At 47.6% G+C, this 27,447-nt stretch overlaps 2 protein-coding genes across 9 annotated transcripts in view; one reads left to right on the top strand and one right to left on the bottom strand.

Moving 5' to 3' along the window:
* MPPE1 (metallophosphoesterase 1) lies at window positions 1-24,991 on the top strand. 7 transcript variants are annotated; one of them, XM_057305891.1, is made up of 12 exons: window positions 483-579; window positions 1,294-1,468; window positions 7,347-7,444; window positions 11,570-11,953; window positions 15,622-15,730; window positions 19,449-19,552; window positions 20,242-20,316; window positions 21,915-22,023; window positions 22,147-22,254; window positions 22,342-22,464; window positions 23,269-23,409; window positions 24,342-24,991. In XM_057305891.1, exons 4-12 carry the CDS (start codon window positions 11,685-11,687, stop codon window positions 24,522-24,524), a joined length of 1,221 nt encoding a protein of 406 aa, XP_057161874.1. In that variant the 5' UTR covers window positions 483-579; window positions 1,294-1,468; window positions 7,347-7,444; window positions 11,570-11,684; the 3' UTR covers window positions 24,525-24,991. The 7 variants fall into 7 exon arrangements, with proteins under 7 accessions (XP_044235460.2, XP_026342066.2, XP_026342065.2 ...); XM_044379525.3 differs by lacking the exons at window positions 483-579; window positions 1,294-1,468 and adding an exon at window positions 1-333; XM_057305892.1 differs by lacking the exon at window positions 7,347-7,444.
* GNAL (G protein subunit alpha L) overlaps window positions 23,401-27,447 on the bottom strand; it is a 143,146-nt gene continuing 139,099 nt past the window's right edge. For both annotated transcript variants that reach the window (XM_057305888.1, XM_057305889.1), the window contains exon 12: window positions 23,401-27,313. In XM_057305888.1, the coding sequence (XP_057161871.1) occupies window positions 27,167-27,313 (147 nt within the window). In that variant the 3' untranslated portion in view covers window positions 23,401-27,166. The remainder of the gene's footprint in view (window positions 27,314-27,447) is intronic.

A 27,447-nucleotide genomic window follows, 5' to 3' on the forward strand; every position in this document is an offset into this window, starting at 1 on the left:
CCCAGGGCCTGGGACGCGGAGCCCGGGAGCACCGAGGCCCGCGGAGCCCGCTTCGACTCGCGGCCGCGCAGACGGCAAGCGAGCTCCGGGCCGCCCTGACCACGCGGGGCGCCTGGGTCGCCGCCCCGATCCGCACCGGCGGGCGCGCCCTCCTCCCCTGCCAGCACTCCGGGCGCCAACGGCTTCGCGGCTGCTGCGCGCCCCTCGCCTTCTCGGACGTTGCTCTGGGCGTTCCAGGGAGCCGCGGCACTAAGGACTCGAGCGGAGAATCAAGTCTAGAAGACATTAAGGATGGCACGAAGGACCGAGTCGTTGAGGAAGATGCGGCCAAATGTAGGGTTTTGCTTCTTTGCACCCACCGTTTGCGGTAGCCGGCGGAGCCCATTGGGGCTCCGGGCCTTGGCCCGGTGGGGGCGGGGCCGGGGGCGGGCCCGGGGCGGGGCGTGCCTCTTCGCGGCGACTCAGTGTTCCCTGCCCGCTGGAGGCCGCGGCGCGCGGTGCCGGGGGGTGCCGGGGACCCGCTGGGCCACGTGCGCGGAAGCAGGAAGTTGCGGGGCTGCTCGGCGGGTCGGAGGACAGGTGAAGTGATGGGGGCCCGGCTCGCCCGAGAGGCTTTGCTTTCCGATCTGTCTCGCCGCGTGCTTGGCCGCCCAGGGCAAGCAGGATTCTCCCAAGTATTCTTATAACCATGCTGTAATATTGAGGCTTCCAGGTTAATTGCTACTTCTTGTTACTGCGAACTGGAACCTCCTTGCCTTTTTAGGATTGAGAGCTGATGGAAAAACATAACATTTATTTGCTGGAGAATCACGATTACCTAAACCCCGGGGTATTAAATCCTAGGCGCCTCTCACTTTCTAGTTTGCTGATGTAGATTGACCAAAAAAATCTTATTTAAGGTGGAACGTTTAACATTCGAATAGCCATTGATGACACTGTGGTAATTTATTTAAGATAATGGACAAGTAAGAGAAAAAACTCTATGTTAGTGCGTAGTAAACATTTTTTAGTGCTGTTTTTGGGTGGAGGGTACTTAGATATTTAATGATGGCTCTGAAGTTAAAACTCAAGTCAATGGATAAAATATTTTGTTCCCAGTTATGGATTGCAGCGGCTATTTTTATGTGTTAGGCAATACAGAACAATGTGGCATGCATATATTATATGTTAACATTTTATGCCGTAACTTAAAAGAGCTATTCTTGAACAATAACAATAATTTTTCTTTAGCTGGTTCTTTGTTGTTTTTTTTTTCTTTAAACGCTGATGAGGTTCCTTCTCTGTGTGCCGCAGGTAGCAGGGACTAATGCATTATCCACTTTAATAAATAGTTAACCGAAGGAAAGATGCCTCAGCAAAAACACACACATTTTGCTTTATTTCAAAGAAAGGCGCTCTGATTTGGGGGAACACAAGCCAACTTAGAGCCTTCCTACCAGTCTCGCCTACCAGTTGTATTGTTTAAAAGGTGAGAAAGTGACTCAGGGATATTCCCCTAAACCCAGGTTCCCAAGACTTCTTTTTATATGTAAAAGTAGTATGTTTAGATCCCGAAGGAAGCCCTTGCTATAGGACGTGGTGAGCCTGCAGAGGACTGTGTGTTTGTGCGCTTCTTCCTTTTTTAAAGAAAATTGTGGCAAAACGTGCGTAACGTAAAAATTTAACATTTTAGCCATTTTAAGGTTATAATTCGGCGACATTAAGTACCTTCACATTATTCTTCAACCATCACCACCATCCATTTACAGAACTTTTTCTTTTTCCGCAATTGAAACCCCATATCTGTTACATAATGACTGCCCATCCCCCCACCCCGGCCCCTGGTAACCACCGTTTTACTTTCTGTCGCCATGAATGTGACCACTCTAGGTCCCGCGTATAAGTGGAAGCATACAGTATTTGTCTTTCTGTGTCTGGCTTATTTCACTTAGCATAATGTCCTCAAGGTTCATCTATGCTCCATCATGTATCAGGATAGCATTATTTAAATTAAAAAATATTTAATTGTGGTAAAATATACAAAAATTTACCATCTTGCTAATTATTACTATTTTTTAGAGCAGTTTTATTTTAGTTTAGTTTATTTTTTTAAAGATTTTATTTATTTATTTGACACAGAGAGAGAGACAGCCAGCGAGAGAGGGAACACAGCAGGGGGAGTGGGAGAGGAAGAAGCAGGCTCCTAGCGGAGGAGCCTGATGTGGGGCTCGATCCCAGAACCCCAGGATCACGCCCCGAGCCGAAGGCAGACGCTTAATGACTGCGCCACCCAGGCGCCCCTTTAGAGCAGTTTTAGGTTCACAGCAAAATTGAGTAGAAAGTAGAGGGTTCATATGATCCCTGCCCCCACATAGCACCCCGTCCCCATTATCAGCATCCCCCACCAGAGCCACACATTTGTTAAAATTGATGAACCTACAATGACCACGTCAGAATCACCCAAAGACCATAGTTCACATTCGGTGGTGTACATTCTATGGGTTTTAACAACGTATGACATACATTCACCATGATAGTATCATACCGAGTACTTTCACTGCCCTAAGTAGTTCCTGTGCTCCACCTGTTCATCCCTCTCCCTCCCCCTTACCCACCCCCAACCACTGATCTTTTACTCTGTCCACAGTTTGGTCTTTTCCAGAATGTCATATAGGAATCCTATAGTATGTGGCCTTTTCAGACTGGCTTCTTTCACTTAGTGATACCCATTTAAGGTTGCTCCATGTCTTTCCAGAGCTTGAGCTCCTTTCTTTTTGGCACGGAACCATATTCCATTGTCTGAACGTACCATGGTTTATTTATCCATTCACCTGTTGAAGGACATCTGGGTTGCGTCCAGGTTTTGGCAGTTAGGAAACAAGCCGCTGTAAATGTTTGTGTCAGGTTTTTGTGCGGACGTAAGTTTTAAACTCACTGGGGCAGAACACCCAGCAGCTCAATTGCTGGATCATAGGATAAGAGGATGTTGAGTTTGGAAGCAACCGCCGAACTGTCTTCCTGGTGGTTGCAGCAGTTTGCATTCCCACCAGTCATGAAAGCGAGTTCCTGTGGTTGTGCATCGTCACCAGCATCTGGTGTTGCCAGGGTTCTGGAGTTTGGTGATGCTGATAGGTGTCTGTCTTGGCTATCTTTGGTGTGTCTAGTAGGTGCGTATCTTGTTCTTGTTTTAATTTGCATTTCTGCGATGACCTACAATGTGGAGCTTTTCATGTACCTAGTTGCCAATATACTTTTTTGGTGAGGTGTCTTTTAGGGTTCTTTGGCCCATTTTTAATTTATTTTTAATCATTATTAATTTTCCCCCCTGCTATATTGAGCTACAATTGACAGGTAAAATTATACATATTTAAAATGTACAATGTGATTTGATGTACGTGTCCACTGTGAAGTGGTTATCACAATCCACACAACAGTTGATTAACACATCTGTCAACTCACGTGGTGACTTTTGTTCAGTGTGTATGTGGTGAAAATGCTTAGGAGCTTCTGTCTGACTTTTGCCCACTTTTTAATTGGGTTGTTTGTTTTCTTATTGAGTGTTAGGAGTTCTTTGTAGATGTGTGATAACAATCTTTTATTTGAAGTGTCTTTTGCAGATATTTTCTTCCAGTCTGAGGCTTGTCTTCTTATTCTTTCGAATCTCTCTATACACCATTTTTGGGTGTATAGCTCAGTCTGGTTAAGTAGGTTCACATCGTGGTCCCGCCAGTCTTGAGTGCTTTTCCATCTGGCAAAATTGGAACTATACCCATGAAACAACATCTCCCCGTTTTCCCTTTTCCCAGCCCCTGGCAACCGCCATCTACTTTCTGTCTTTATGAATTTGACTATTTTAGGGACCTCCTAAAAATGGTATCATACAGTATTTGTCTTTTGACTGGCTCATTTCCCTTACTGTCTCATGTCCTCAAGATTTATCCATGTTGTAGCCTGTGTCAACATTGCTTTCCTTTTTAAGGGCTGAGTAATATTCCATTTATCTACATATAAGTATAGCACATATTGCTTGTCTGTTCGTTTATCCACAGGCATTGGAGTCGATCCCACCTTTTGACTCTTGTGAATAATCCTGCTGTGAACGTGGGTGTACACAGATCTGAGTCCCTGCTTTCAGTTCTTTTGAGTATATACCTAGAAATGAAGTGGGTGGATCCTATAGTAGTTCTTTTTTTTTTTTTTTTAAAGATTTTATTTATTTATTTGACAGAGATAGAGACAGCCAGCGAGAGAGGGAACACAAGCAGGGGGAGTGGGAGAGGAAGAAGCAGGCTCATAGCGGAGGAGCCTGATGTGGGGCTCGATCCCATAACGCCAGGATCACGCCCTGAGCCGAAGGCAGACGCTTAACCACTGTGCCACCCAGGCACCCCCCTATAGTAGTTTTATTTGTAATTTTTTGAGGAACCACCACCCCGTTTTCTGCAGGGGCGGCACCGTTTTCTGTTCCTACTAACAGTACACAGGGTTCCGATTTATCCACGTCCTCGTCAATGCTTGCTCTTTTATTTATTTATTTATTTTTGAACACACTTCTTTTTTTTTTTTTTTAAGATTTTATTTATTTATTTGACAGAGAGACAGCCAGCGAGAGAGGGAACACAAGCAGGGGGAATGAGAGAGGAAGAAGCAGGCTCCCAGTGGAGGAGCCTGATGCGGGGCTCGATCCTAGAACGCCGGGATCACGCCCTGAGCCAAAGGCAGTCGCTTAACGACTGCGCCACCCAGGCGCCCTGCTATTTTATTTTTTGTCTTGTTTTTTGTAATAACCGTCCTGTCTCTCTCCCTCCCCCTTTTCTGTTTCTCTGAGTGACTTGCCTGAGATCACGTCCTAGGAAAGAACAGAACTGGGGTGTAGACTTCCCCAGCTGCCCGGATCGTGCCAGCCCCTGGGGTTTCGGAGAGAACCCAGGAGCTACCAAGCATTTTCATGTACCTCCCTTTTAGAAAGAAAGCTGTTTTCTCCAAAAAGGCTCAGGGAAGATTGTCATTACTTCCCTCTCATCAGAGAGCCATGCAAGGTTTTCCTTTGTAAGAGTTCCACACTGGGGCTGGTGAGAAAATGGGTTCTGTGCATCTCTTTGCCCGTCTTTAAATTCCTGCCTGGCCCTCTGACCAAGGGGAACAGGACTTCTTCTCGATCTGTTCCTCCTGTTCCTATGGCTGGAGACTGTGAAGCATTTAAAGACCAAAAGAGTGATAATGTATGTTTGTATTTCTAAAATGTTTGGGACAGTAAGATACAATGTAGGCCATTCACTCCACAGATGCGTATTGAGCACCTACTGTTTACAGGCCCCATCCTGGGCTCCAGCGGAGGGGGGATGTGAGGATGGACCAGGCAAGGTCCCTGACTTAGGGAGCTTACAGACTAGTGCCTAAGAAATACATTTTATATTGTGACCAGGACACACACATCCATGTACAGAAATGTGGAGACAAGAGTTTCCTGAAATCACCTTTATGATGCCTTGCCTTTACTATGTACACTACTGGCTGATGTTTTCGATTCTGTTTTATTCTATCTTATTTTTTAAACCCATTTCATAAACCAGGGATGGGTTTCTTTTAGCTTTTTGAAAAATTCCGGGGTAGCAAATGTGACTGATGTCATCATGTGTGGCGTCAGGGGTAAGTTGTGTGTGGGTGGTAGAAATCAAAATCATGCAGATTTAGTTCTCACCAGGGCCTCCTGGGACCTTTAATATCAAACCTGGCTCTGTTATAGACCAGTCAGGAAGGGTCCTGAGAGGTGTCGTGTGTCTGCCTTTTTTTTGTTTTTAAAGATTTTATTTATTTATTTGACAGAGATAGAGACAGCCAGCGAGAGAGGGAGCACAAGCAGGGAGAGTGGGAGAGGAAGAAGCAGGCTCACAGCAGAAGAGCCTGATGTGGGGCTCGATCCCATAACGCCGGGATCACGCCCTGAGCCGAAGGCAGACGCTTATCCGCTGTGCCACCCAGGCGCCCCGTGTGTCTGCCTTTCGATCCCAACCAGACTGAACAGTGTTGGGAGGCCCGGATAGTTTTCCTGCTGGGATATCCTTTGATGAGCTTAATAAAGTCGGCAGATTCTCCTTGGGCGGGGTGGTGAAAACAATAACTTTTAGTTAAATTTTTAGTAATTTTGCTTTTTGAACCCAAATCTGCTAATGCAAAGGGAAGTGTCTAATATGGACACAGTTGTTCATCACTTAACCACAAGAAAGCAACACACAGAGAATAGTGCCCTTATTGAAACCACTCAGGGCCTAGTTTTACATCTAGTGACATAAGATGGATAAGCACATTTTTTCCCCATGTATTTATCGGGTAGGCAGGAAGAGCTGGCTGCATTTGGGCCTGGGTATAGCCCGCCACAGTGCTTTGATGAAGGACTCGACCCTCCTTTGATCTTAGGAAGAACGCAGTTTCTCTTCTTGAGCCTGTAAGAGCCTAGACGTGGAAGATAAGAGTAGCACTTAGTTATTCAGACTGAGTGGCTGTGGAGATTTTAAGTCATTGACTTACTTACTATGGTGGAGATAAAAGTTTGGGTTTATGGGGGCGCCTGGGTGGCGCAGTCGTTAAGCATCTGCCTTCGGCTCAGGGCGTGATCCTGGCATTGTGGGATCGAGCCCCACATCAGGCTCCTCCGCTGGGAGCCTGCTTCTTCCTCTCCCACTCCCCCTGCTTGTGTTCCCTCTCTCGCTGGCTGTCTCTATCTCTGTCGAATAAATAAATAAAATCTTAAAAAAAAAAAAGTTTAGGTTTATGTTTAGTGAGGAAAGGGCATAGGGACTTTGGATGTCAAGTATTAGAAAGTCCAACTCAGTAAATGAGTAGAGAACGATGGCCACAGCTTCTAGACTCTCCAGCTTCTGGCCTTTCTTCTCTGTTGGACTTCATTCTCCTTACTCTGATTATGGCTGTTTGAATTGAATTCCATTGCCTCGGAATTCACCAGATTGGAAGGCCTGCTCTCTTATCTAAGCCTGACGCACCTGCCTCATGGGAAGATTTACTGTTTAAGAAATTTGTGAACATCCTTCCTGTCAATCTGCTGACATCAGTGGAGGCAGTACTGTGCGCCCCATTATGAGGCTCAGAAAGGGTAGGAGGCCAGCCCAAGGTCACAAAGCAGAGCTGTAGGCTGGGCTTTTTGCAGTTCAGGGGATCTGTTTTCTGCTGGTGGGGATTTGTAACCTAGGATAAAATACTGGAAGAGGAACAAGTGGCTGGTTCCCTATAGAGCCCTTAGGTTTTCCTCTTTCCTGCCAAGAAAGGTAGCTTCCATTGTGGCCTGTGTGCCCTTGTGCTGGAAACATCCGTCGCTCTGATTCCCAGTGGTCAGCATGTTCTTTTCACAGGTCAGCTGCATCAGAAAATGAGGGAGCTGTGCGGTCCCTGAGGTTGGCTAGAGCACAAGGACAGGGTCACTTTAAACCCATCTGGAAGCAGCCATCAGGTAGGAGTGGAGTTTCATTACCTAATGTGTGCCTGGCACGGTGGCCTTGCTGTGCCATTTCTAGGGGAGACAGTGGATCCCGTGCCCCACCCCCCTCAGCCCTAAAAATTACTCTGGCTTCATTTCAAGAGGTGAAAGGGGATGTACTTTGGCTGTCACATTGAAGACACCATGGGGGAGCACTAATTTGAGGAGTAGTGCGGTGAGTTTGGTTAGAGAAAGAAAAGTAGATTTCCAAGATTCGAGCAAATGGAATTTTGTTTAAGGGTCTGGTGTCAGCAGTTGCCGGATAACGGTTTTCGCTCTGATGAGGAGCTCTGTTTCTTAAAAAGGGTCACCTTATACTGGAGGGCTAACAGCATGGTGGTAGGGTTTTCACAAGAAAATATGTAACAGTACCAGCTAGTTTGCTCGCTCTCTTTCCCTTTCCTTTCTTCTCTCTCTGTCCCCCCTTCCATCCTTCCCTCCCTCCCCCTTCCCTCCCTCCCTCCCTGCTCTCCCCCTCCTTTCATCCTACCTTCCTTCTTCCTTCGCTTCCTTTCTTCTAAGTCCTCTGGCTGAAGGGCTCTGTGTAGGGTATTTTTTAGGTCTTATGGAAAAAAGGGCACAGATGCTTGAGGGAAGGGCAGGGACGCCCCCAGCCTTTTGTCTGCCTCCTGGCGCTCCTTACCTAAGATGTCAGCCCGGAGGCAGAGGCCAGGTGGGGCCTGCACAGGGTCAGGCGTCTGTGGGAGCTGGGCCGGCTGGGTCAGCCAGAGCTCGGGCCCTCTATGAGTGCAAACCCCTGGCTTGTCTCTGTGTGCTGTCCTGCTCCCACGGGTCCACGGAAGCTGAGGGACTGCAGCTCTGCATCCCCTCAACCCCTGACCCCCACTGTGTGCTACGTTTGGACGGCAGCCTTGTTCCAGGCCGCTCATTCCCCCCCCCCTCCCCCGTCGTGTTCCAGATCTTCGGATACCGAAACCAGCTTCTTGGATTAAAGGAAGTGGGTGTCGAGGAGCAATTATGAGGAGTTTGGAGCCTCAAAAGAGCAAAGGTCTGCATGTTAGGAGAACTGTAGGGCCAGCCCCAGAAGGCTGGGCTCTTTCCTCTGGGCTCACCCTCTCACGTCTGAGGAAACATGGTTTTTGGGAAGTTTCAGCAGCTGTGGTTAGGATTTCAGAAGACTGTGGGGCCTTTTGAAAGAAAGTGAGATAGTAACACCAAATGGTTGTTTCTGATGCATTTGACTGAAACACACCAAAGGAAATGAGATGGTGTTAAGAAATCTGTTCATGACTCCTTCGAGGCTCTCTCTTTCTCTCCTTCACGAGCATCGCCCAAGCAGAGGATCCATGTCCTTCGTCTCCCTGGTGGATGGTTGCTAGGGGCCTTTGTACCGCCTTCCGGAGTTTGATTGCTGCTAGAGGGACGGCAGCAAGAGATGCGTTACTTTCTCCCCATGGGCATCAGATTAAGCGCTGGCCTCACGGGGTGCCGTCATGTCCCAGGGACTCTGGTCCCTGAGTGGCCTGCGGCCGCCCTGGTTTGCACCAGCGCCCCGTTTTCATGATCCCTAATTCCACTCTCCCCTCTCAAAGATGTTTCGGTGGGAAGATGAAGTATCCGGTGATTCTAGTTATGTGGCACGCGTGGTTCTTCCTTCCAGAAACCGAGGTGGCCAGGAGGCTCGAAGGGCGAGGACAGGGTGTGGCGCGTGGTCCCTGGTGGTGGAAGCGCGTGATAAAGATAGTGTGGATGTTCCGAGTAGAATTCCAGGAAGAGCACTTGATCCCGGGTTACACCCGCGGCTGCCTTTGACCTCCCTGGCTGAAAGGACACGTTCACAGTCTGGCATTCGTGTGCGTTCCCTCTTCCATCAAGTACTTACTGTAAATATCGCCACTGAGAGCAGGCGGAGGAAGGCTGAACCCTTGGGCCCACAGCCGTTCCTGCCCCTCCGATCCTATGATCCTATCCTTTCTCCTTTTCCGAAAAGCCTCAGGCGGGGGTGAGCCCTGGGTCCTCCAGCCAGCGGCTGTCGGCGCTGCATTTGGAGAGTGGGAAGGCCATCTGTCCTTTATCGCTTTCAGTTCTGAGGTTCTGTTTTAAACTTTTTTTTTTTTTAAAGATTTTATTTATTTATTCGACAGAGATAGAGACAGCCAGTGAGAGAGAGAACACAAGCAGGGAGTGGGAGAGGAAGAAGCAGGCTTGTAGGGGAAGAGCCTGATGTGGGGCTCGATCCCAGAACGCCGGGATCACGCCCTGAGCCGAAGGCAGACGCTTAACTGCCCCCTGTTTTAAACTTTTGATAATGGCTCAAAATACACCTTTGCTCCCGTTTGTTTTTCTTTAAGTAAGATTTAAAAAATTTATCTTAAGGGTTGGTGGTTATATGGAAGGAACACCACTGTGCCGGAAGCTAGGGACTCTTGTAGGGACCCAGGCTTGTGTGCAGATGTGGACAGCTCTGGAAACTGAGTTTTGCAGAGATTATTTTAGACCCTACGGGAGTGAGAGTGTTGCTGACTCCTTGCCTGTCAACCATATGAGGGTTCCTGGATTTATCTTAGAGAAGCACCCCCCCCCGCCCCCCCACCAGAAAGGGATTTTCTATATTTACTGGCTCAGTGAGGATCTGTGGTCACTGGCCCTCCAAGCCTCTCCTGCGAGACTTCGGGAGCTTCTCCCATGTGAGTTCTCTGCAGCCATCAGGTCACTTTAAAATCCTCGTCTGGAGCCTGAGGTGAAGAACTCATGTCACTTCTTTTTTTTTTTTTTAGATTTTATTTATTTATTTGAGAGAGAGCACACAAGCGGGGGGAAGGGACAGAGGGAGAGGGAGAAGCAGGCTCCCCACTGAACAGGGAGCCCAATGTGGGGCTCGATCCCAGGACCCTGGGATCATGACCTGAGCTGAAGGCAGATGCTTCACTGACTGAGCCCTGCATGTCACTTTTTAACGCCCACTTCAGGTCACCCGCGTACCATCCTTTCCCTTCAGATGCGTCAAAAGTGGATGCTTTCTTTGTTTTTAAATAGGATACAGACTTCATTTATGATTCAGAAGAATCCATAAACATTGTCCCGTAGAGAAACCACTGCACACAGATGTCTTCTCACAGAAGGCCATCCAGAATTGTAGGGCTCATTTGCAGGTGAAAACCCATGTTCGGGAAAACGTATCACCTAGATGCCATGCTGACAGATGGGTGGCTCTGGGAGACCCTGGCCTCTGAGCCCAGAGTGGGATGTATTGCTCGCATCCCTGAAGCACATTGTCCGTGAATATTCGCTTCTTTTGTGGAGAAGTAATGTGGAAAAGGGATGGATTCAGAAGCAACATGGTACAGGGGGCTTCTGGCCTGTTGATTTGTAAGGTCCGGGACGGGTGGGAGTCAAGTTTCGGGAGTCATGTTACACTTAGTGATATTTGTTGACTGTTCCATTATGTCTCCTACTTTGACACCCTCTGGATAGATTCGTATTTAATGCCTTCCAAAGGGGTAGTAAAACTTTATCGTGTTAGTGGGAAGATCATTTTTATAACATAATCCAACATACTATCCTTGTACAAGTCCTGGATACTTCATTTATTTGGGAATATAGGTGGGATTCTATAACTCATTAGTTCTTAATAGAAGGGGTGTTCATGTTATGATTAAGAAACGTAATCCGGGGGCGCCTGGGTGGCACAGCGGTTAAGCTTCTGCCTTCGGCTCAGGGCGTGATCCCGGCGTTCTGGGATCGAGCCCCACATCAGGCTCCTCCGCTATGAGCCTGCTTCTTCCTCTCCCACTCCCCCTGCTTGTGTTCCCTCTCTCACTGGCTGTCTCTATCTCTGTCAAATAAATAAATAAAATCTTTAAAAAAAAAAAAAAAAAAAAAGAAACGTAATCCGGGGGCGCCTGGGTAGCGCAGTGGTTAAGCATCTGCCTTCGGCTCAGGGCGTGATCCCAGCGTTCTGGGATCGAGCCCCACATCAGGCTCCTCCGCTGGGAGCCTGCTTCTTCCTCTCCCACACCCCCTGCTTGTGTTCCCTCTCTCGCTGGCTGTCTCTCTCTGTCAAATAAATAAATAAAATCTTAAAAAGAAAAAAAAAAAAAAAGAAACGTAATCCGATCCTTTCTCTTTTCCCTGTAGGTACATGGCTAAGCCCTGGACCCCTGCCGCACCTTACCCAGGATTCCACAGTTCCCTTGTGGTCAGTTCTTGATGGATTTCACTCCTGGATGCTGGCGATTCCGGGGCAGAAGACATGGCTCTGATCAGGCTGGGGTTTGGAAGGCAGCATCTTTGTCTGTTAAAGAGAAGGAGTTTCCTGATGTTGAAACTCACAGCTGTTGTCTTTGCCGCGCTCCTGTTTTGTGAATTTTTCATCTATTACTTAGTGATCTTTCGGTGTGATTGGCCTGAGGTGAAAACTCCAGCCGACCGCAGTGGACAAAAGACTCTGAAAGCCATGTTTTTGGCTGATACCCACTTGCTTGGGGAAGTACGAGGCCATTGGCTAGACAAATTACGAAGGTAGGAGCTACAATCAGGAATCTTTCTGAAATTCTACAGGCAAAAAGGTGGATCCCTCTCCCTATAGGTCAGGGTAGTCATTAGTTATTTTCCTCTCAAAGAGAGACATATGGGGTATTTGACTTTTCCTTGAACATACTGTTTGCCGAGCATCTGTTATAAATTTATAAAGACCCAGGATTTGGGAGGCAGGTCTGAGTTTGAGTCTTGTGACTTTGGACAAGTTCCTAGGGCGCCTCCCAGCCTGTGTCTGCCTCCCTGTTTGTAACTGGTTCATACCAGAGACTTCACAGGCTGTGTGAGGAAAATGCCCACAGCAGGGGCTGGCACATGGGTGTCGCTGGCCAAGGTAGATTGCCCTTCTCCCCTGGGCAGCAGAGGAAACAGACCTGGGTTGGTGGTCCCCTCTCGCAGTCGCTGGTGTGTCGTTTTGAGCCGACTTGGCTTTTGCCTGCTCTGGGCAGCCGGAGCAGAGCAGATTTGTGGCTGTCACCCTGAGGAGCGGATCAGGTCCTGTCTCTTCAACGTAGACCGGCCCAGCACAGTCTACCTGCTTTCCCATCAGAAGGCTTATTTATTTATTTATTTATTTTTAAAGATTTTACTTATTTATTTGACAGAGAGAGACAGCCAGCGAGAGAGGGAACACAAGCAGGGGGAGTGGGAGAGGAAGAAGCAGGCTCCCAGCAGAGGAGTCTGATGTGGGGCTCGATCCCATAATGTCAGGATCACGCCCTGAGCCGAAGGCAGACGCTTAACTACTGAACTACCCAGGCGCCTCCAGAAGGCTTTTTTTTTTTTTTGTTTTGTTTAATGATTTTTTATTATATTATGTTAGTCACCATACAGTACATCCCCGGTTTCCGATGTAAGGCTCGATGATTCATTAGTTGTGTATAACACCCAGTGCACCATGCAATACGTGCCCTCCTTACTACCCATCACCGGTCTATCCCATTCCCCCACCCCCCTCCCCTCTGAAGCCCTCAGTTTGTTTCTCATAGTCCATAGTCTCTCATGTTTCATTCCCCCTTCTGATTACCCCCCCTTTCTTTATCCCTTTCTTCCCCTACCGATCATCCTAGTTCTTATGTTCCATAGATGAGAGAAACCATATGATAATTGTCTTTCTCTGCTTGACTTATTTCACTTAGCATTATCTCCTCCAGTGCTGTCCATGTTGTAGCAAATGTTGAGAACTCGTTCTTTCTGATAGCTGAGTAATATTCCATCGTATATATGGACCACAACTTCTTAATCCAGTCATCTGTTGAAGGGCATCTCGGCTCCTTCCACGATTTAGCTATTGTGGACATTGCTGCTATGAACATTGGGGTGCATATGGCCCTTCTCTTCACTACGTCTGTATCTTTGGGGTAAATACCCAGTAGTGCAATGGCTGGGTCATACGGTAGCTTAATTTTTAACTTTTTAAGGGACCTCCACACTGTTTTCCAGAGTGGCTGTACCAACTTGCATTCCCACCAACAATGTAGGAGGGATCCCCTTTCTCCACATCCTCTCCAACAATTGTTGTTTCTTGCCTTGTCTATTTTTGCCATTCTAATCCAGAAGGCTTTTTTAAAAAATTAATTGTGGGAAAGTATACATAACATAAAAGTTACCATCGTAAACAGTTCTAAGTGTATATTTCAGTGGCATCACGTGCATTCACACTGTTGGGCAGCCGTAGCCACGAGCCATCTCTAGAACGTTTTCTTCTTCCCAAACTTGGTCCTCATTAAATACCGACTCCACATTCCCTGTTCTCCCAGCCCCTGCACCCACCGTGCTACTTTCCTTCTCTCTGGACTTGGCTTCCGTCAGTCCCTCGTATAAACGGAGTCATACAGTATTTGTCCTTTCGAGCCTGGCTTCTTTCACTGAGCAGTATGTCCTCCAGGTCCCTCCGTGTGGGGGCAAGTGTCAGGATTTCCTTCCTTTTTTAGGCGGAGTGATATCGCATTGTATATTTAGACCACGTTTTGTTTCTCCGTTCATCTTTTGATAGATACGTCCACCTTTTGGCTGTTGTGAATAATGGCCACCAGAAGGTGACTGATGGGGCTTTCAGCCCCTGGTGACCCCCCCACCCTGACCCCTTTTCCTCACCATGGCTGCCTTTGTGCCTCCCTAAACGGGTCTTTATCCTTGTGAGCAGGAGTATTCCTGGAGTACTCTGGGTACAGATGAACCTTATCTTGAGTGGGAGGGTGAGAGGTGTAATGTCCCCAGGGGTGAGGGAAGAAGGCAAGACAGAAGAAGCAAAGATGGAGGGGCTGCCGTCCTTCTGCACTCGGAGTTTTAAACCAAATGAGGCATGAGATAGAGAAGGGCCCGGGTGAGACTTCCTTTGGCCTCATTTGGGCCTTACCGGTTGAGCTTTCTTCCCTGCCCTCTTGCTGCTGCTGTTTCTAGATGCTTTCTTCTCCAGAGTGAATAACATTCAATCAAGAAAAACAGAACTTAATTCTGGAAGGTATCTGGAGTCAAGTGGGAGCCGTGCAGCAGTTTACGTGCGGCCCGGACAGTCTTCTCTGACCTCAAATTACCTTCTCCGATTTATATGCCCTGGGATGCCACAGTTTCCTTTGGTAGGGGAGCAACAGCCAGGGACGGGGGAAGAATTGGGATCCTTAGGAAAATGACACACGTCAGAGTTGGTCAGGGAGAGGGGAGGGTGGTTCAAGAACGCACTGATGTTTGAACACCTACTGTGTGTCAGTGCTGTGCTAGACACGTTACAAGTCCTATCATTTAATCCCCTAACTGCCCTCTGAGAGTAGTTTTATTACTCCCATTTACCAACGAAGAATAGGAATCAGAGAGAGTAGGCGACGTTCTCAAGGCCGGACAAGGGGTTATGGGTGGAGCTGGGGTTTTAAGCAGTTGCCTGTCAGGTTCTAGATTCCAGGCGCTTTTTTTTTTTTTTTTTAAGATTTTATGTATCTATTTGAGAGAGAGAGAGAGTGATCATGAACTGGGGGAGGACGAGGCAGAGAGAGAGAGAAGCAGACTCCCCACTGAACAGGGAGCTGGACATGGGGCTCGATCCCAGGACCTCGGGGTCATGACCTGAGCAGAAGGCAGACGCTTAACCTACTGAGCCCCCCAGGCTCTTTTCATTCGCTTGTCTTACCTATGGGATGATTACTTGGATGTCTGAAGTCTATCGGATTTATTGTTTTGGTATTAGCTAGTCTGATTATCCCATTATCTTCCCCTGATTCTGAAGGCAGGCAGGAAGTTGAGGTTCTTCAAGAAGAAGTGAAACTTAAGGCAGATACTGTTATCTCCTTGGTGCAGTGCAGAATCAGGCTACACTAGGTATCTCTGGAAGCTACGTTGAGCTCTCCCTGACCTTTGGGGCTTGTCATGACTGAGGGATGGCTTCCGGGGTAGAGTGTAGGATCTGATCTGTGGGTCCCATACAGGGAAAGTCAGCCTTTAAGATGTGTGGATGGGGCAGCCCGACTCTCCCTCGGGGCCATTGTTCCTCACATTTAATCAGATATTGACTCTGACCCTTGCAAGCATGGCTGGGAATGCAGGGGTGGGGCCGTGGAAGGAGAATGGGACCGTTCAGTTCACTTTTTAAATGGCCCATAAGACAGATCTAGGCTCCAGTAAGAGAGACTGATGCAGTGCTTTTTCCTGTTGACCTCAAGGGAGTGGCAAATGGAGAGAGCCTTCCAGACGGCTCTGCGGTTGTTGCAGCCAGAAGTCGTCTTCATTCTAGGGGACATCTTTGACGAAGGGAAGTGGAGCTCCTCCCAGGTAGGACCCTGTGATCCGGGCACCCTAATCCCGCTTTGAGGGTCCAGGACAGGGAGCCCAGAAAATCCATGAAACAGTATCTGTGGGGGTTGGAAGTTTTGCTTACACCAGCATTCAAAGTGTATAATCCACCTTGAAGGTTATTAGGATCTGTATCTCATGCCAGTCTTGAGTTAGGCAAACTAGTCTTAGACAGTTGACCCTTGCACGATGCCGGGTTATGGGCACTGACCTTGTGTGGTCAAAAATCTGTGTAGAACTTTTGATTCTCCCAAAACTTAACTACCGTAGCCCACTATGGACTGGAACTGGTAACACAGTCAATTAACACGCACTTTGTATGTTATGTGTATTCTAGTCTGTATTCTTAGAATGAAGTCAGCTAGAGAAAAGAAAACGTTGCTAAGAAAATCATAAGGAAGAGGGGGCGCCTGGGTAGCGCAGTCGTTAAAAGCGTCTGCCTTCGGCTCAGGGCGTGATCCCGGCGTTCCGGGTTCGAGTCCCACATCGGGCTCCTCTGCTGGGAGCCTGCTTCTTCCTCTCCCACTCCCCCTGCTTGTGTTCCCTCTCTCGCTGGCTGTCTCTCTCTCTGTCAAATAAATAAACTCTTTAAAAAAAAAAAAAGAAAATCATAAGGAAGAGAAAATACCTCTACAGTACTGTACCGTCTTTATTAAAAAGTGCATGTATTAGCTGACACATGCAGTTCAAACTCTTGTTCAACTGTCGGCTGTGTTTGTTTATGTAAGAAATAGGTAGGTCTGTCAGAACTCACTTTGTTGAATGTACATTCCCATGAGCCTCTTGGGAAAGGGAAAAAGAGGCAAGGTGCATGCAATTTCACTTGTCACCAAAGTTACAGACTACATTTGGAAATGTAATTGGACTTCACACTTGGTTATTTAACCGTGAAATTATGAGAATTGTGCTACAAAAGTTACTTGCTACTCTCCTGTTCTCTTTAAAAATTTTAAAAATTTATTAGAGAGAGAATGGGTTGAGGGAGGAACAGAGGGACAGGGAGAGAGAAACTTAAGCAGACTCCGTGCTGAGTGCAGAGCCCAACGTGGGGCTCGATCTCACAACCCTGAGGTCGTGACCTGAGCTGGACTCAAGATTTGGATGCTTAACCGACTGTGCCACCCAGGCACCCCTCCTCTTAGCAGAAGGAGCCACGGGGGCCTGATATGAGGTTCCTGTGCCTTCAGGGGCTAGTGTCTGGGTGTTGAGGTGACATAAGCCTTACCAAAAAAGCATAACCAAAGAGAAAGGCTGTTGTTAGCTGTCAAAATATTGTACTTATTATATTCCTGGAATTAATGGAAAAAAGTAAAAAGCTCTTTTGCTGCTTAGTTAAAAATGTTTGGTCATGAATGGTTTTAGGAGGGATTTTGGGGGGTGGGATATTTTTTAAAAAATTTTTATTTAAATTCAATTTAATTAACATAGAGTGTATTATTAGTTTCAGAGGTACAATTTAGTGCTTCATCAGTTGCTTATAACACCCAGTGCTCGTTACATCAAGTGCCCTCCTTAATGCCCATCACCCAGTTACCCCATCCCCCCACCCGCCTCCCCTCCAGCAGCCCTAGAGTTAAGAGTCTCTTATGGTTGTTTCCTTATTTTCTGTTTTCATCTTACTTAATTTTTCCTTCCCTTTGTTACAATCCTCTGTTTTATTTCTTAAATTCCACATATGAGCGAAATCATGTGGTATTTTTCTTTCTCTGACTTACTTCACTTAGCGTAACACTCTCTAGTTCATCCACATTGTTGCAAATGGCAAGAGTTCATTCTTTTTGATGACTGAGTAGTATTCCATTGTGTGTGACACCCACACCCACACCCACACCCACATCTGTATCCATTTGCCTGTTGTTGAACATCTGAGCTCTTTCCATAGTTCGGCTGGTGTGGACATTGCTGCTATAAGCAGTGGGATGCAGGTGCCCCTTCAAATCACTGTATTTGTATCCTTTGGATAAATACCTAGTAGTGCAATTGCTGGATTGTGGGGTAGCTCTATTTTTAACTGAACCCCCATACTGTTTTCTAGAGTGGCTGTACCAGTTTGCAGTGGGGTAGGATATTTTTTTAAAAAGCCATTGGCATTTCCCAGGATAATCCAAAAGCTTTATGAAGAAAGTCTAGGTCCAGATTTGGTTAGAAACCCACTGTTTGGGGTGCCTGGGTGGCTCAGTAGGTTAAGTATCTGCCTTCGACTTGGGTCATGATCCCAGGGTCCTGGGTTCGAGCCCCGCATTGGGCTCTCTGCTCAGCAGGGAGCCTGCTTCTCCCTCTCCCTCTGCTGCTGCTCTGCCCTACTTCTGATCTCTCTCTGTCAAATAAATAAATAAAATCTTAAAAAAAAAGCAACCCACTGTTTATAGAGTCTCATAATTAAATATGAGATAATGGAAATACTATACGTAACAAGCAAATAGTTATAAAATGAGGTTGGATGTATATGTCGCTTTTGCAAATTAAGGATAGCATTTTATGTTTTTATGTTTTTCTTCTATTTTTTAAAAAAAGATTTTATTTATTTATTTGAGAGAGAGAGAGAGCAGAAGGGGGGGGCAGAGGGAGAAGGAGAAGCAGATTCCCCACTGAGCAGGGAGCCAGACACAGGGCTCCATCCCAGGACCTGAGATCCTGACCTGAGCCAAAGGCAGATACTTAACCAACTGAGCCACCCAGGCGCCCCTGTTTTTGTTTTTCTAATTTTATGTTATTCTGATTTTATCTTATCTTAACTTTAAATATTATTCGTTAACGCGAGGTCTTTATAAATGTATTGGAGGACCTTCTCTCTGGTATATTTCTCTAGATTGGGCCTTACTTAAAACTTTTAGGATAAAGTTGATTACTATCCAACTAAGTATTATCTTCCCTGTGTTTGTCCGACTGATGTTTTTAGGCTTAATAAGAAGAGCCAGAATGATACAAACATAATTCTCCAGCTTTAATAGTTAAAGTAAATGTCGGAATAATGTTGAAATATTGGTTGGATTTTGTCTTTCTCTCCCCCACATCGTATCTGTCCTCATTCCCACAGTGGTAGCCACAGGGGTGCTAAGATGACGGATGTGCTCAGCTTTGTCTGGGTTGAGACACACGAATGTACTTGACATTTCCTAAGAGCCTGTTCTTATAATGGGTCCAGATCTGGAATGATGATCAACCTGGGGTCCATGCCTGAGTCGGCCTCAGGGGTCTTTTTAGGGGATCCTAAAATAATGGGTATATAATCGCTATCTAATGTTTTAATATGGGGGCGTACTATTTAATTAAAAGCTGGCATCAAATTAAATAATTAAAATATTAAGTCTTGGAAAAAGCAGGATGACACAGAATTAGAAGTTCTCAGTTTTGGGGCGCGTGGGTGGCACAGCGGTTAAGCGTCTGCCTTCGGCTCAGGGCGTGATCCCAGGGTCCTGGGATCAAGCCCCGCATCAGGCTCCTCCGCTGGGAGCCTGCTTCTTCCTCTCCCGCTCCCCCTGCTTGGGTTCCCTCTCTCGCTGGCTGTCTCTCTGTCAAATAAATAAATAAAATCTTTAAAAAAAAAAAAAAGAAATTCTCAGTTCTGTGTTAACTCTGAGCATCTGGTTTGGACAGGGGAGTTAACTTCGCATCATCAGAATAGGAAGCGTGTTGTTTTAGCCACAGGGAAGAGAGGGTTCTCTGGGTCTCAGCAGTGACCCATTTTTCCCCGTAGGCCTGGGCGGATGACGTGGAGCGGTTTCAGAAAATATTCAGACACCCACGTCACGTGCAGCTGAAGGTGGTTGCTGGCAACCATGACATTGGCTTCCACTATCAGTAAGTAGTTCAGCGAAGCATCGCACCCTGAGAACTTCGTTACCTAGAACTTTAAACCTGCCACCATTCCGCTGAGAGCCTTATTTGTGCTGGGGGGCGGGGAGGCATTTGTTGTCCTTGAACGACGGAAGCCCTGGAGCGTAGACTCCACTAGGGCAAAGATTTTTGTCTTGGCACATTTTACACCCTTAATGAATCTCTGTTGAGTAAATTCGTACGTGCCCTTGGGTGGCTCTAACTTGAAACTTAATGACCAGTTATTTTCTTTGGGACTCAGAGAACAAGACCATTTAGCCTTTTGTAAGTAGGATTTACGCAGGGCTTCTGATGTGTCAGCCTGTAACGCTGCTATAAACATCGGGGCTAAGCACTTCACTTCCATGTATCAACTCATTTCACCTTTACAGTGGTCCTGTTATTTTTAACCATTGTGCCAGTGAGGAAACTGAGGCTCTGGGGACTAAGTCATTTGCTCCCCCCCCCCCCCCCCCCCCCCCCCCCCCCGTCCTTGCAGTCACTGGGTGGTGGAGCTGAGATCTGCCCCCGACGGCCCGGGGCAGCTGGCGCTGTCCTCTCACAAAGCTAGTCCCGCACTCAGATCCCGCGCTGTTGCCTGTGTCTATGCTAACTCTTAAGGGGTCCTTAAATGGCTTTCTCTGAAAAGTGTTTCTTTTTACAATTGAATATAGGATGAACGCATACAAAATAAAACGATTCGAGAAAGTTTTCAGCCCCGAAAGGCTGTTTTCTTGGAAAGGAATTAAGTGAGTATTATTTGTAAATTCTTATGAAGCCCCTTCCATCCTTGGAACTTCATTTTCTAAGGGAGCTGCTGTCCTGGGTCAGAGCTGGGCTCCGTGTGGCTTGCTGTACCGTTTCTGATGAAGGCACCGCAGGCCGCATCCCTCCCTGACGGTCACGGTCAGGGTCACCAGCCTGGTGTTCCTTAACAAGCTGCAGGTGGACCGGCCCGTTGATGACTTTCCCTGGCCACTGAGGGCATTCCCTTCCTACCCGCAGTGTCTCTGGGGGATAGAAAGTTCATCAGCCCACTCTGTAAAGGAGCATATTTTTATTCGTTCAAAATGTACTTTTTTCCCTTTATGAAGGATGCTCCTGTGGGTATGCTGTCCCAGGGTTTGGGGACAAAATTCACTGTCCTTTAGCTGTGTACCACCCCCCCTCCCATCAGCCTTGATCTGTAGACCAAAGCCTCCCAACCCTTTTGTCTGACCGTGAGCTCCCCGTCCATTTGGCCATTTTCATGCTGTCTCCAGACCTTGTCGGGTCCGGGTGTGTGTTTGCGGTGCAGTGGACAAGACCGTGCGTGTTCTGGTTGCGGACCTAGTGCAGAGAGAAAAGGTGGGAGAGGAAGGCTCTTCCTCTTTAGATCATGGCCCCCGTGGGTGTCCAGCGCGCGTGGCTTTGGCCATGGCAGCTCACTGGGTCCATCACAGAGGATCTGGGACACTCCCAGAGACCAGGTCAGGGGTTCTCCACCAGTGCTCACTCCTTCCCTCCCTTTGCCCATAGGACTGAGCCTCTAGTAGCTTCCTGTCCTGAGTCCTGTGAAGACTTGACGTAGTTCTGGTTCTTTTCCATAGGCGTAGAGTTTAAGAAACTTTTACACACTCATCGTATTTCAGATCATTTGGTTAGTGAGCTCCTTATTGCTAAGATTCTTTAAATTTCAGGCAGTGTTTACTGACAGGTACCTTCTTCATGCCCGGTTGGTATGTGTGTAGGAAATAAAAGCATATTTAGTGGGAGTCTATACAAATCTAATTAAGGTGAAGGGTTTGTAGACGGCAGCCGTGATGACTTTATCATCATCCTGGTTTGTACCAGTGAGCTCTGAGCAGCAGCACCCGCCCCCCCCATCTGCTGCATGTACAGATGTTAGCGAATGTTGCCCGCAGCTCACTGTATGTCATGGTAACAGTATCTCACAGTTACCGAGGATTCTAGTGACAGGCGTGGTTGCCATACTGCATCTGGTCCTTGCGAGTCAGTGGCGTGGGGGTACTGCTGTCTCCCCATCTTTATAGATGGGGCACAGGGTGAGAGGCTGAGCTCAGTGGTAGTCTGACCTCAGAGCTTCTGTAATCTGGGCTTTCTCACAAATCGAAGGTTAACACTCCTTTGACCGTGTCTTAGGCTCCACTCCCAGTATAACGCTATTGAGCTTTCTTAATATCGACTCGTACCTGGAACAGGTGAGTCGCGTTGAGGCTTAAAGCTGTTCGGGGGTACGTTTCTTCACACTTGGGCGCCCAGCCTTTGCGTCATGGGAGCAGTGTTGCCAGGGTCCGGGCCACGGAGCCCAGGGGCCCTGACTCTCCGCCCGCTCCCTCTGCCTCAGCTTTGTGATGGTCAACAGCGTCGCCCTGGAAGGGGATGGCTGCCACATCTGCTCTGAAGCGGAAGCCGAGCTCATCGAAATTTCTCGCAAACTGAACTGCTCCCGCGAGGTAGGAGAGCCGCTGAAGTCTCAGGAGCTTCTGTTCTGGCATCTTCTGGGGAGGGGGGGGGGCGGTCGCTGCACTTTGTGTTTTTACCCTCTCTCAGCTCCCTCTTCCTTTCCTGCCCCTTAGGGAAAGCTGGCTTTGCCGGGTGATCTGCTTTCTCCCCAGCAGGGACGGCGCTCCGGCCCGTGCCCAGACCCGCAGCTGCTGCCAGCGTCGGCCCCGGTGCTCCTGCAGGTGAGGGGGGGCCGTGCAGCGCCAGCTCCATGGGTCTCAATGGCCAGGGCCTCCTGCTTAGGAGGGAACCTCTTGAATTCCCGGCAGCACTTCCCACTCTACCGGAGAAGCGATGCCAACTGTTCCGGGGAGGACGCCGCGCCTCTGGAAGAGCGGGGCATCCCCTTTAAGGAGAGATACGATGTGCTTTCCCAGGAGGCCTCACAGCAGGTTCGCGGGGAGTGGGTTGCCCACCCACCGACAGACAGATGGCCGGCACAGTTCCCGGCCTGGGGGCGGAGGGCAGGGGTTTGGCAACATCTCAGCTTTTCGTGTCATCCTTTTGTTCCTCCCCCCGCCCCCCGAATTCTCTCTTTTTTTTTTTAAGATTTATTTATTTGAGAGAGAGAAAGCGAGAGACAGAGCACAAGCAGGGGGAGGGACGTAGGGAGCAGACTCCCCACTGAGCAGGGAGCCCAATGCGGGGCTCTATCCCAGGACCCTGGGATCATGACCTGAGCCAAAGGCAGACACCTAACCGACTGAGCCACCCACGTGACCCATGTTTCCTAATATCAGGTTCATAATATCTTCCAACTATTATTTATTCAGAGTTTTTTTCATCAACTTAAATGTATTTGAAAATGTGAATGGAACTTATAAGAGTTAATTTTGGGGGACTTAATTAAGATGTTACTTATATATGTTTATAAATATATTTACATTATACAAACGCATATTTGTATAATGTACGATATACTATGTAACAAAATATAAATATATTTATAAATAAATTTATAAAAATATTTGTAAAAATATAAATATGAGATAAGAAGGATAGATTCTCCCTCAAAGCCTGAGCTTACTTTTGATAGGCTCTAAACCAACCAAAGGATTTTAAGGAAAAAATAAAAGCCCCCAACCAAGTAGGGGTTTTATATTTAGCTTCATGATATAAGGGGTGGCCTGGCCCTGGGCCCCGAGGGGGCTCTGTCCACGCACTGACCGCCGGTTGCTGTCCCCCGGGCGTGGTAGCTGCTTTGGTGGCTCCGGCCACGCCTCATCCTGAGCGGCCACACGCACAGCGCCTGCGAGGTGCTCCACGGGGCGGGAGTCCCTGAGATCAGCGTGCCGTCTTTCAGTTGGAGGAACAGAAACAACCCCAGCTTCATCATGGTAATGTGAACGTTTATTTTCATCTGAACGCTCTCATAGAAGTATTGAAATCAACACAGTAATCAACTATTTAATTGCTGCAATCTGTAAAAACATACAAACTCTGTAAATACAAACGTACCCTGCTCCCCACGCACACTTGGTTTGATCCACTGACCCCTGTCTGCACGCCTCTCTGGGGACAGGAGCATGGCACTGCCCTGGAGGGGGTGGGGGTGGGGCATCCTGCAGAGTGTGTCATCTCCATGGGCCACACCGTTCTCAGGTAGTAGGCTGCGCATTTTAATGTTCTAAGGAAACAGGATCCTGTCTTCATTGGCTGTGTGCCCTCATCTTGTGGCATGGCAGGAGAAGGCTACAGGTCTTGCAAGTTGACTCAACATGTTGTTTCAGTTAGCAGCCACTTTTACTTCATGAAAAGATGGGGAAGCCCTCATATTTTCAAATTCAAAGTAAATGAGACCATTCCTCAGTGTCGTTCCACATCGCAAAAATGTCTACAAAAAAAGCCCACCGAGGTGCCCCGGGTAAGCGGTTGCTTATTTTAGCATGAAGTGGCATGAGAAATGGCCTTGTAGTCCTAGTTTCTCAGTGACCACTGATGTAATCTCTATGCCTCTTGCGTCTCTGTCGTGTATGCCCACTGCATTTTAGGGGGACCTGCTGTGCCAGGGGCTAGTTTCAATGAAGAGCTCAGCTCCACTCAGCACGCTAGGAGCCTTCCCTTCATGTCTCCAACCAGTGCTTGTGGTTGGTGGGTGGTGGCTTGTGGAGGCTGAAGGCTGTGCCCCTTCGTCTTGGGAGGAGAGCCACTTCCTGGCCTGACTTGAGTCAACCAAGATGGCTGCCTTTCCTCTGTTGCGTCTAAGTCTGTTGGGTGGCGCTGTGGGAGGGCTCTCCCTGCAGCATTAACATTCTCGTTTCCTTTCTAGGGCAGTATGACACCCACAGAGTACGCCCTTGCCAAGTGCCACCTCCCCTACGAGGACACCGTTCTGGCCACGTACTGTGTAGCAGCTGGGCTCCTGGTGGTCCTCATATTAGTTCACTCTGAGCTTCTCCCCTCACCTTTTCTTTTTGGCTGGAACCTGCTCAGAAAATTTAAGACAATGTGAAGAGCAGGAGACTTTTGTTTCTCGTAATAAATAACAAAGCCAAAGAAACTGGACCTCGGGCAGGGCTCACATGAGATGAGATCAAAGGAGGCTGTCTTGACACACATCACAGAAACTGTAAATCACGGATGCAAATTCCTGCAGAATAAATAGTTGATTGTACTGTTCTCATGCTATAAAAATGGAACATGTCCTCTGCAACAGGTCTGTTTTCTCATTTTATCAAATATATGTATAATCAAAGATCGTGTCTGTACAATATGTAAAAGCTATTAAAGTCATCACTTGCATGCACTAGACTGTCCTACCTTCCCCAAGCTGGAGCTGGCGGCCCGGGAACACACTCGGGAGTGCGTGTGAACAAACGCTGGGTTGCTTCTGTTCCCCTACGAAGTGGTCCTCACAGTCTTATCTATTATAAAGCTGAACACTTAAAATAATAAAAGCACAGATGCCACAAGCAGGAATATATTGTTTTCACAGACTTTTGTACTTTCTGTGCTAATAATGGAATCGGATTTGTAGAGAAGTGTAATTTTCTCTCCAGCAGACCAGGCTGTTAAATCTGAATGTAATGCCTGTCCATGAGCCAAAGAAACTTGAGAAAAGGACTGGGAAAGGGGCTTTTGGTATTTAAAAATGAATATGTTTCGATAATTTTCAGCCAGGTAAGATGTGTTCTTTCTGTGCGCCTTTTCCGAGCCTGGCTCTGTCTCTCTAGGCAGCTCCGTTGCAGGGGAACTGCTGCGTGAGAATGTAGGCACACGGCTTCGCTGTTGGTGCACACGTGGGGGTGCGGCTCTGCGGTTCTTCCCGTTGTACGTCAAGAGCACAACGGAAAGAAAAGAACCTCCACTCTGTGTGTCTCATTTCACATCGGAGTTTTACGCAACAGGGATGAGAGGGGCAGGAATTCAGTGATGCGGACATAAATTACGTGTTCACTACACTGATCGTCTGGAAGGTTGTTGTCCTTTCTTTCCTGGAACAGTCGCATTTAAATCTGGATGCATTTATAAAGGACTGTACAATGCTGCCTTCTAGAATAGACTTTAAAATATTAAAGACTAAAAGGAAAGGAAGTGACGTCAGCTAGGCTGTCACTTCTGGGCTTGTATGGTTGAAATATATCTTTGGACATCTTTGCAGATTCTCTTAGACCTAAGAAAACTACCCTCCAAGCTGTGGCTGTGGATAGACTATGAAGCATCACCGCTACGGTGATTCTCGCTTTCTAGATACTGTCCTGTGCTGTAACTTGTGAGGCTGCGTTTGCAAATCTTTCCCGTGTGAGCAACAGCCATAGACTTTGACTTTGTATTTCAAATAAAGGTGGTAATATTTCCGCTTCAAGAGGCAAATGGAGATGCTATCCTTTGATTCTCTCAGGCCAGATACAAACACTGACACCCCTCTCTCTCCTCCTTGCTGTTTGCTTACGGCAGAAACTGTGGTCAAGTGAGTGGTTCAAAAGCTTTGACCAAGGGAATGCCTGGCCTCGTTCTACTCAAGAGAGCTTGTACAAGTTTTTAAATTGCAAAATAATCAAAAGACAGATTGGAGGAAAAAGTCCTTGGTTTCTGAAGGAAGCTTGTGATGGGACAAAATTGTAAGATGTGAATGATTAATATGTATGATTGATATATGTGTATATATATATTTAATCAAGGACATTTTTAAAAGTACTAACCTGATAAAATACCCTAAATTCTACAGATACCATTCTCTTTTTTAGAGCAAGCAGCAGGTAATGTGACATTTAGCTGTTCAACACGATAAAAACACGTTTCTTTTACAGATAGAGCCATAATCAAGGCACAAAGATCTACAAGGATTTTTTTAAGTAGTTATATAAAATAATGTTACATCTGGTGGTCTGTACAGTTACAATAAACCAGCCATAAAACAACAGCAACAACAACAAGATACGGAAAGACTCTTGTCCAAGCATAGTCAGTCTAGAGAATCATTTTGAGACGGGACGCACTGCAGCTGTGCGTGTGATAGGTTTTCCGCCTAAATGTAAAAGGCTCAAAGTAGGTCTAATTTAATGCCTGAGGTTGGCAGCGACTCCAACACGACTGAGAAAAGGGTTTCTCTCCACTCTGTGACTTGAGGTCCGTCCTAGCTCTTGGGCCAACGAGGCTCGGAAGGGGCGGCCACATGTCCGCCTGACCGCATCGTACCCCTGCCTCTACAATTGTGCTTGATACTTCGGAAAAAAGTGCCATTCCTCCCCCATTTATCAAGCTCCTGCTGAATCCATGAAGCACTGAGTGGATGATGAAGAGGGCCCCCCCCCCCGGAAAGATTTCGCTGCAGCATCACCCACCTGAGAGTGGTGGTCCGCGGTGACACAAATGGGTGCAGGTGGGGGCACCGGGGAAGGTTGTGCTCAGTGAAGACAAAAGCTACAAACCAAACCTGAGGGGAACAGAGGTAGCCAGAGGCTTGGTGGTCACACACGAGCCAACACAGAACAGGACAGGTGGCAGCTGGATGAGACTGGGAACTCCCCACTTTTGACCATGGGTTGGGGTTGACAGTCCTGGAATAAACGCTCCCCCTGGCAGGGTGGCCAAGGGAGGAGGGGCAGGCGGAGAGAAGGTGTGAGAAGGCGCGCCCACCCCCCCAGGGCTGCCTCACAAGAGTTCGTACTGTTTGAGGTGCATTCTCTGGATGATGTCGCGGCAGTCGTTGAACACCCTGCGGATGTTCTCGGTGTCCACGGCACAGGTGAAGTGTGGGTAGCAGTAATGCTTGCCGTCCCCTGTCGCAGTGCTGATCCTCTGCGAAAAAAGAAAAAAAAAAAGCTGTCTGGGTGGCGGGGCCCTGGCCGCCATGCCCAGCGGTAGTGGGAACACTGCTGCCAACCCATTAATTCTTGGAGAAAGACTTAGGCGACAGGTTGACCAAAGACAAG

This window comes from Ursus arctos, unplaced genomic scaffold (assembly GCF_023065955.2).
Source record: "Ursus arctos isolate Adak ecotype North America unplaced genomic scaffold, UrsArc2.0 scaffold_34, whole genome shotgun sequence".
Lineage (NCBI taxonomy): Eukaryota > Metazoa > Chordata > Mammalia > Carnivora > Ursidae > Ursus > Ursus arctos.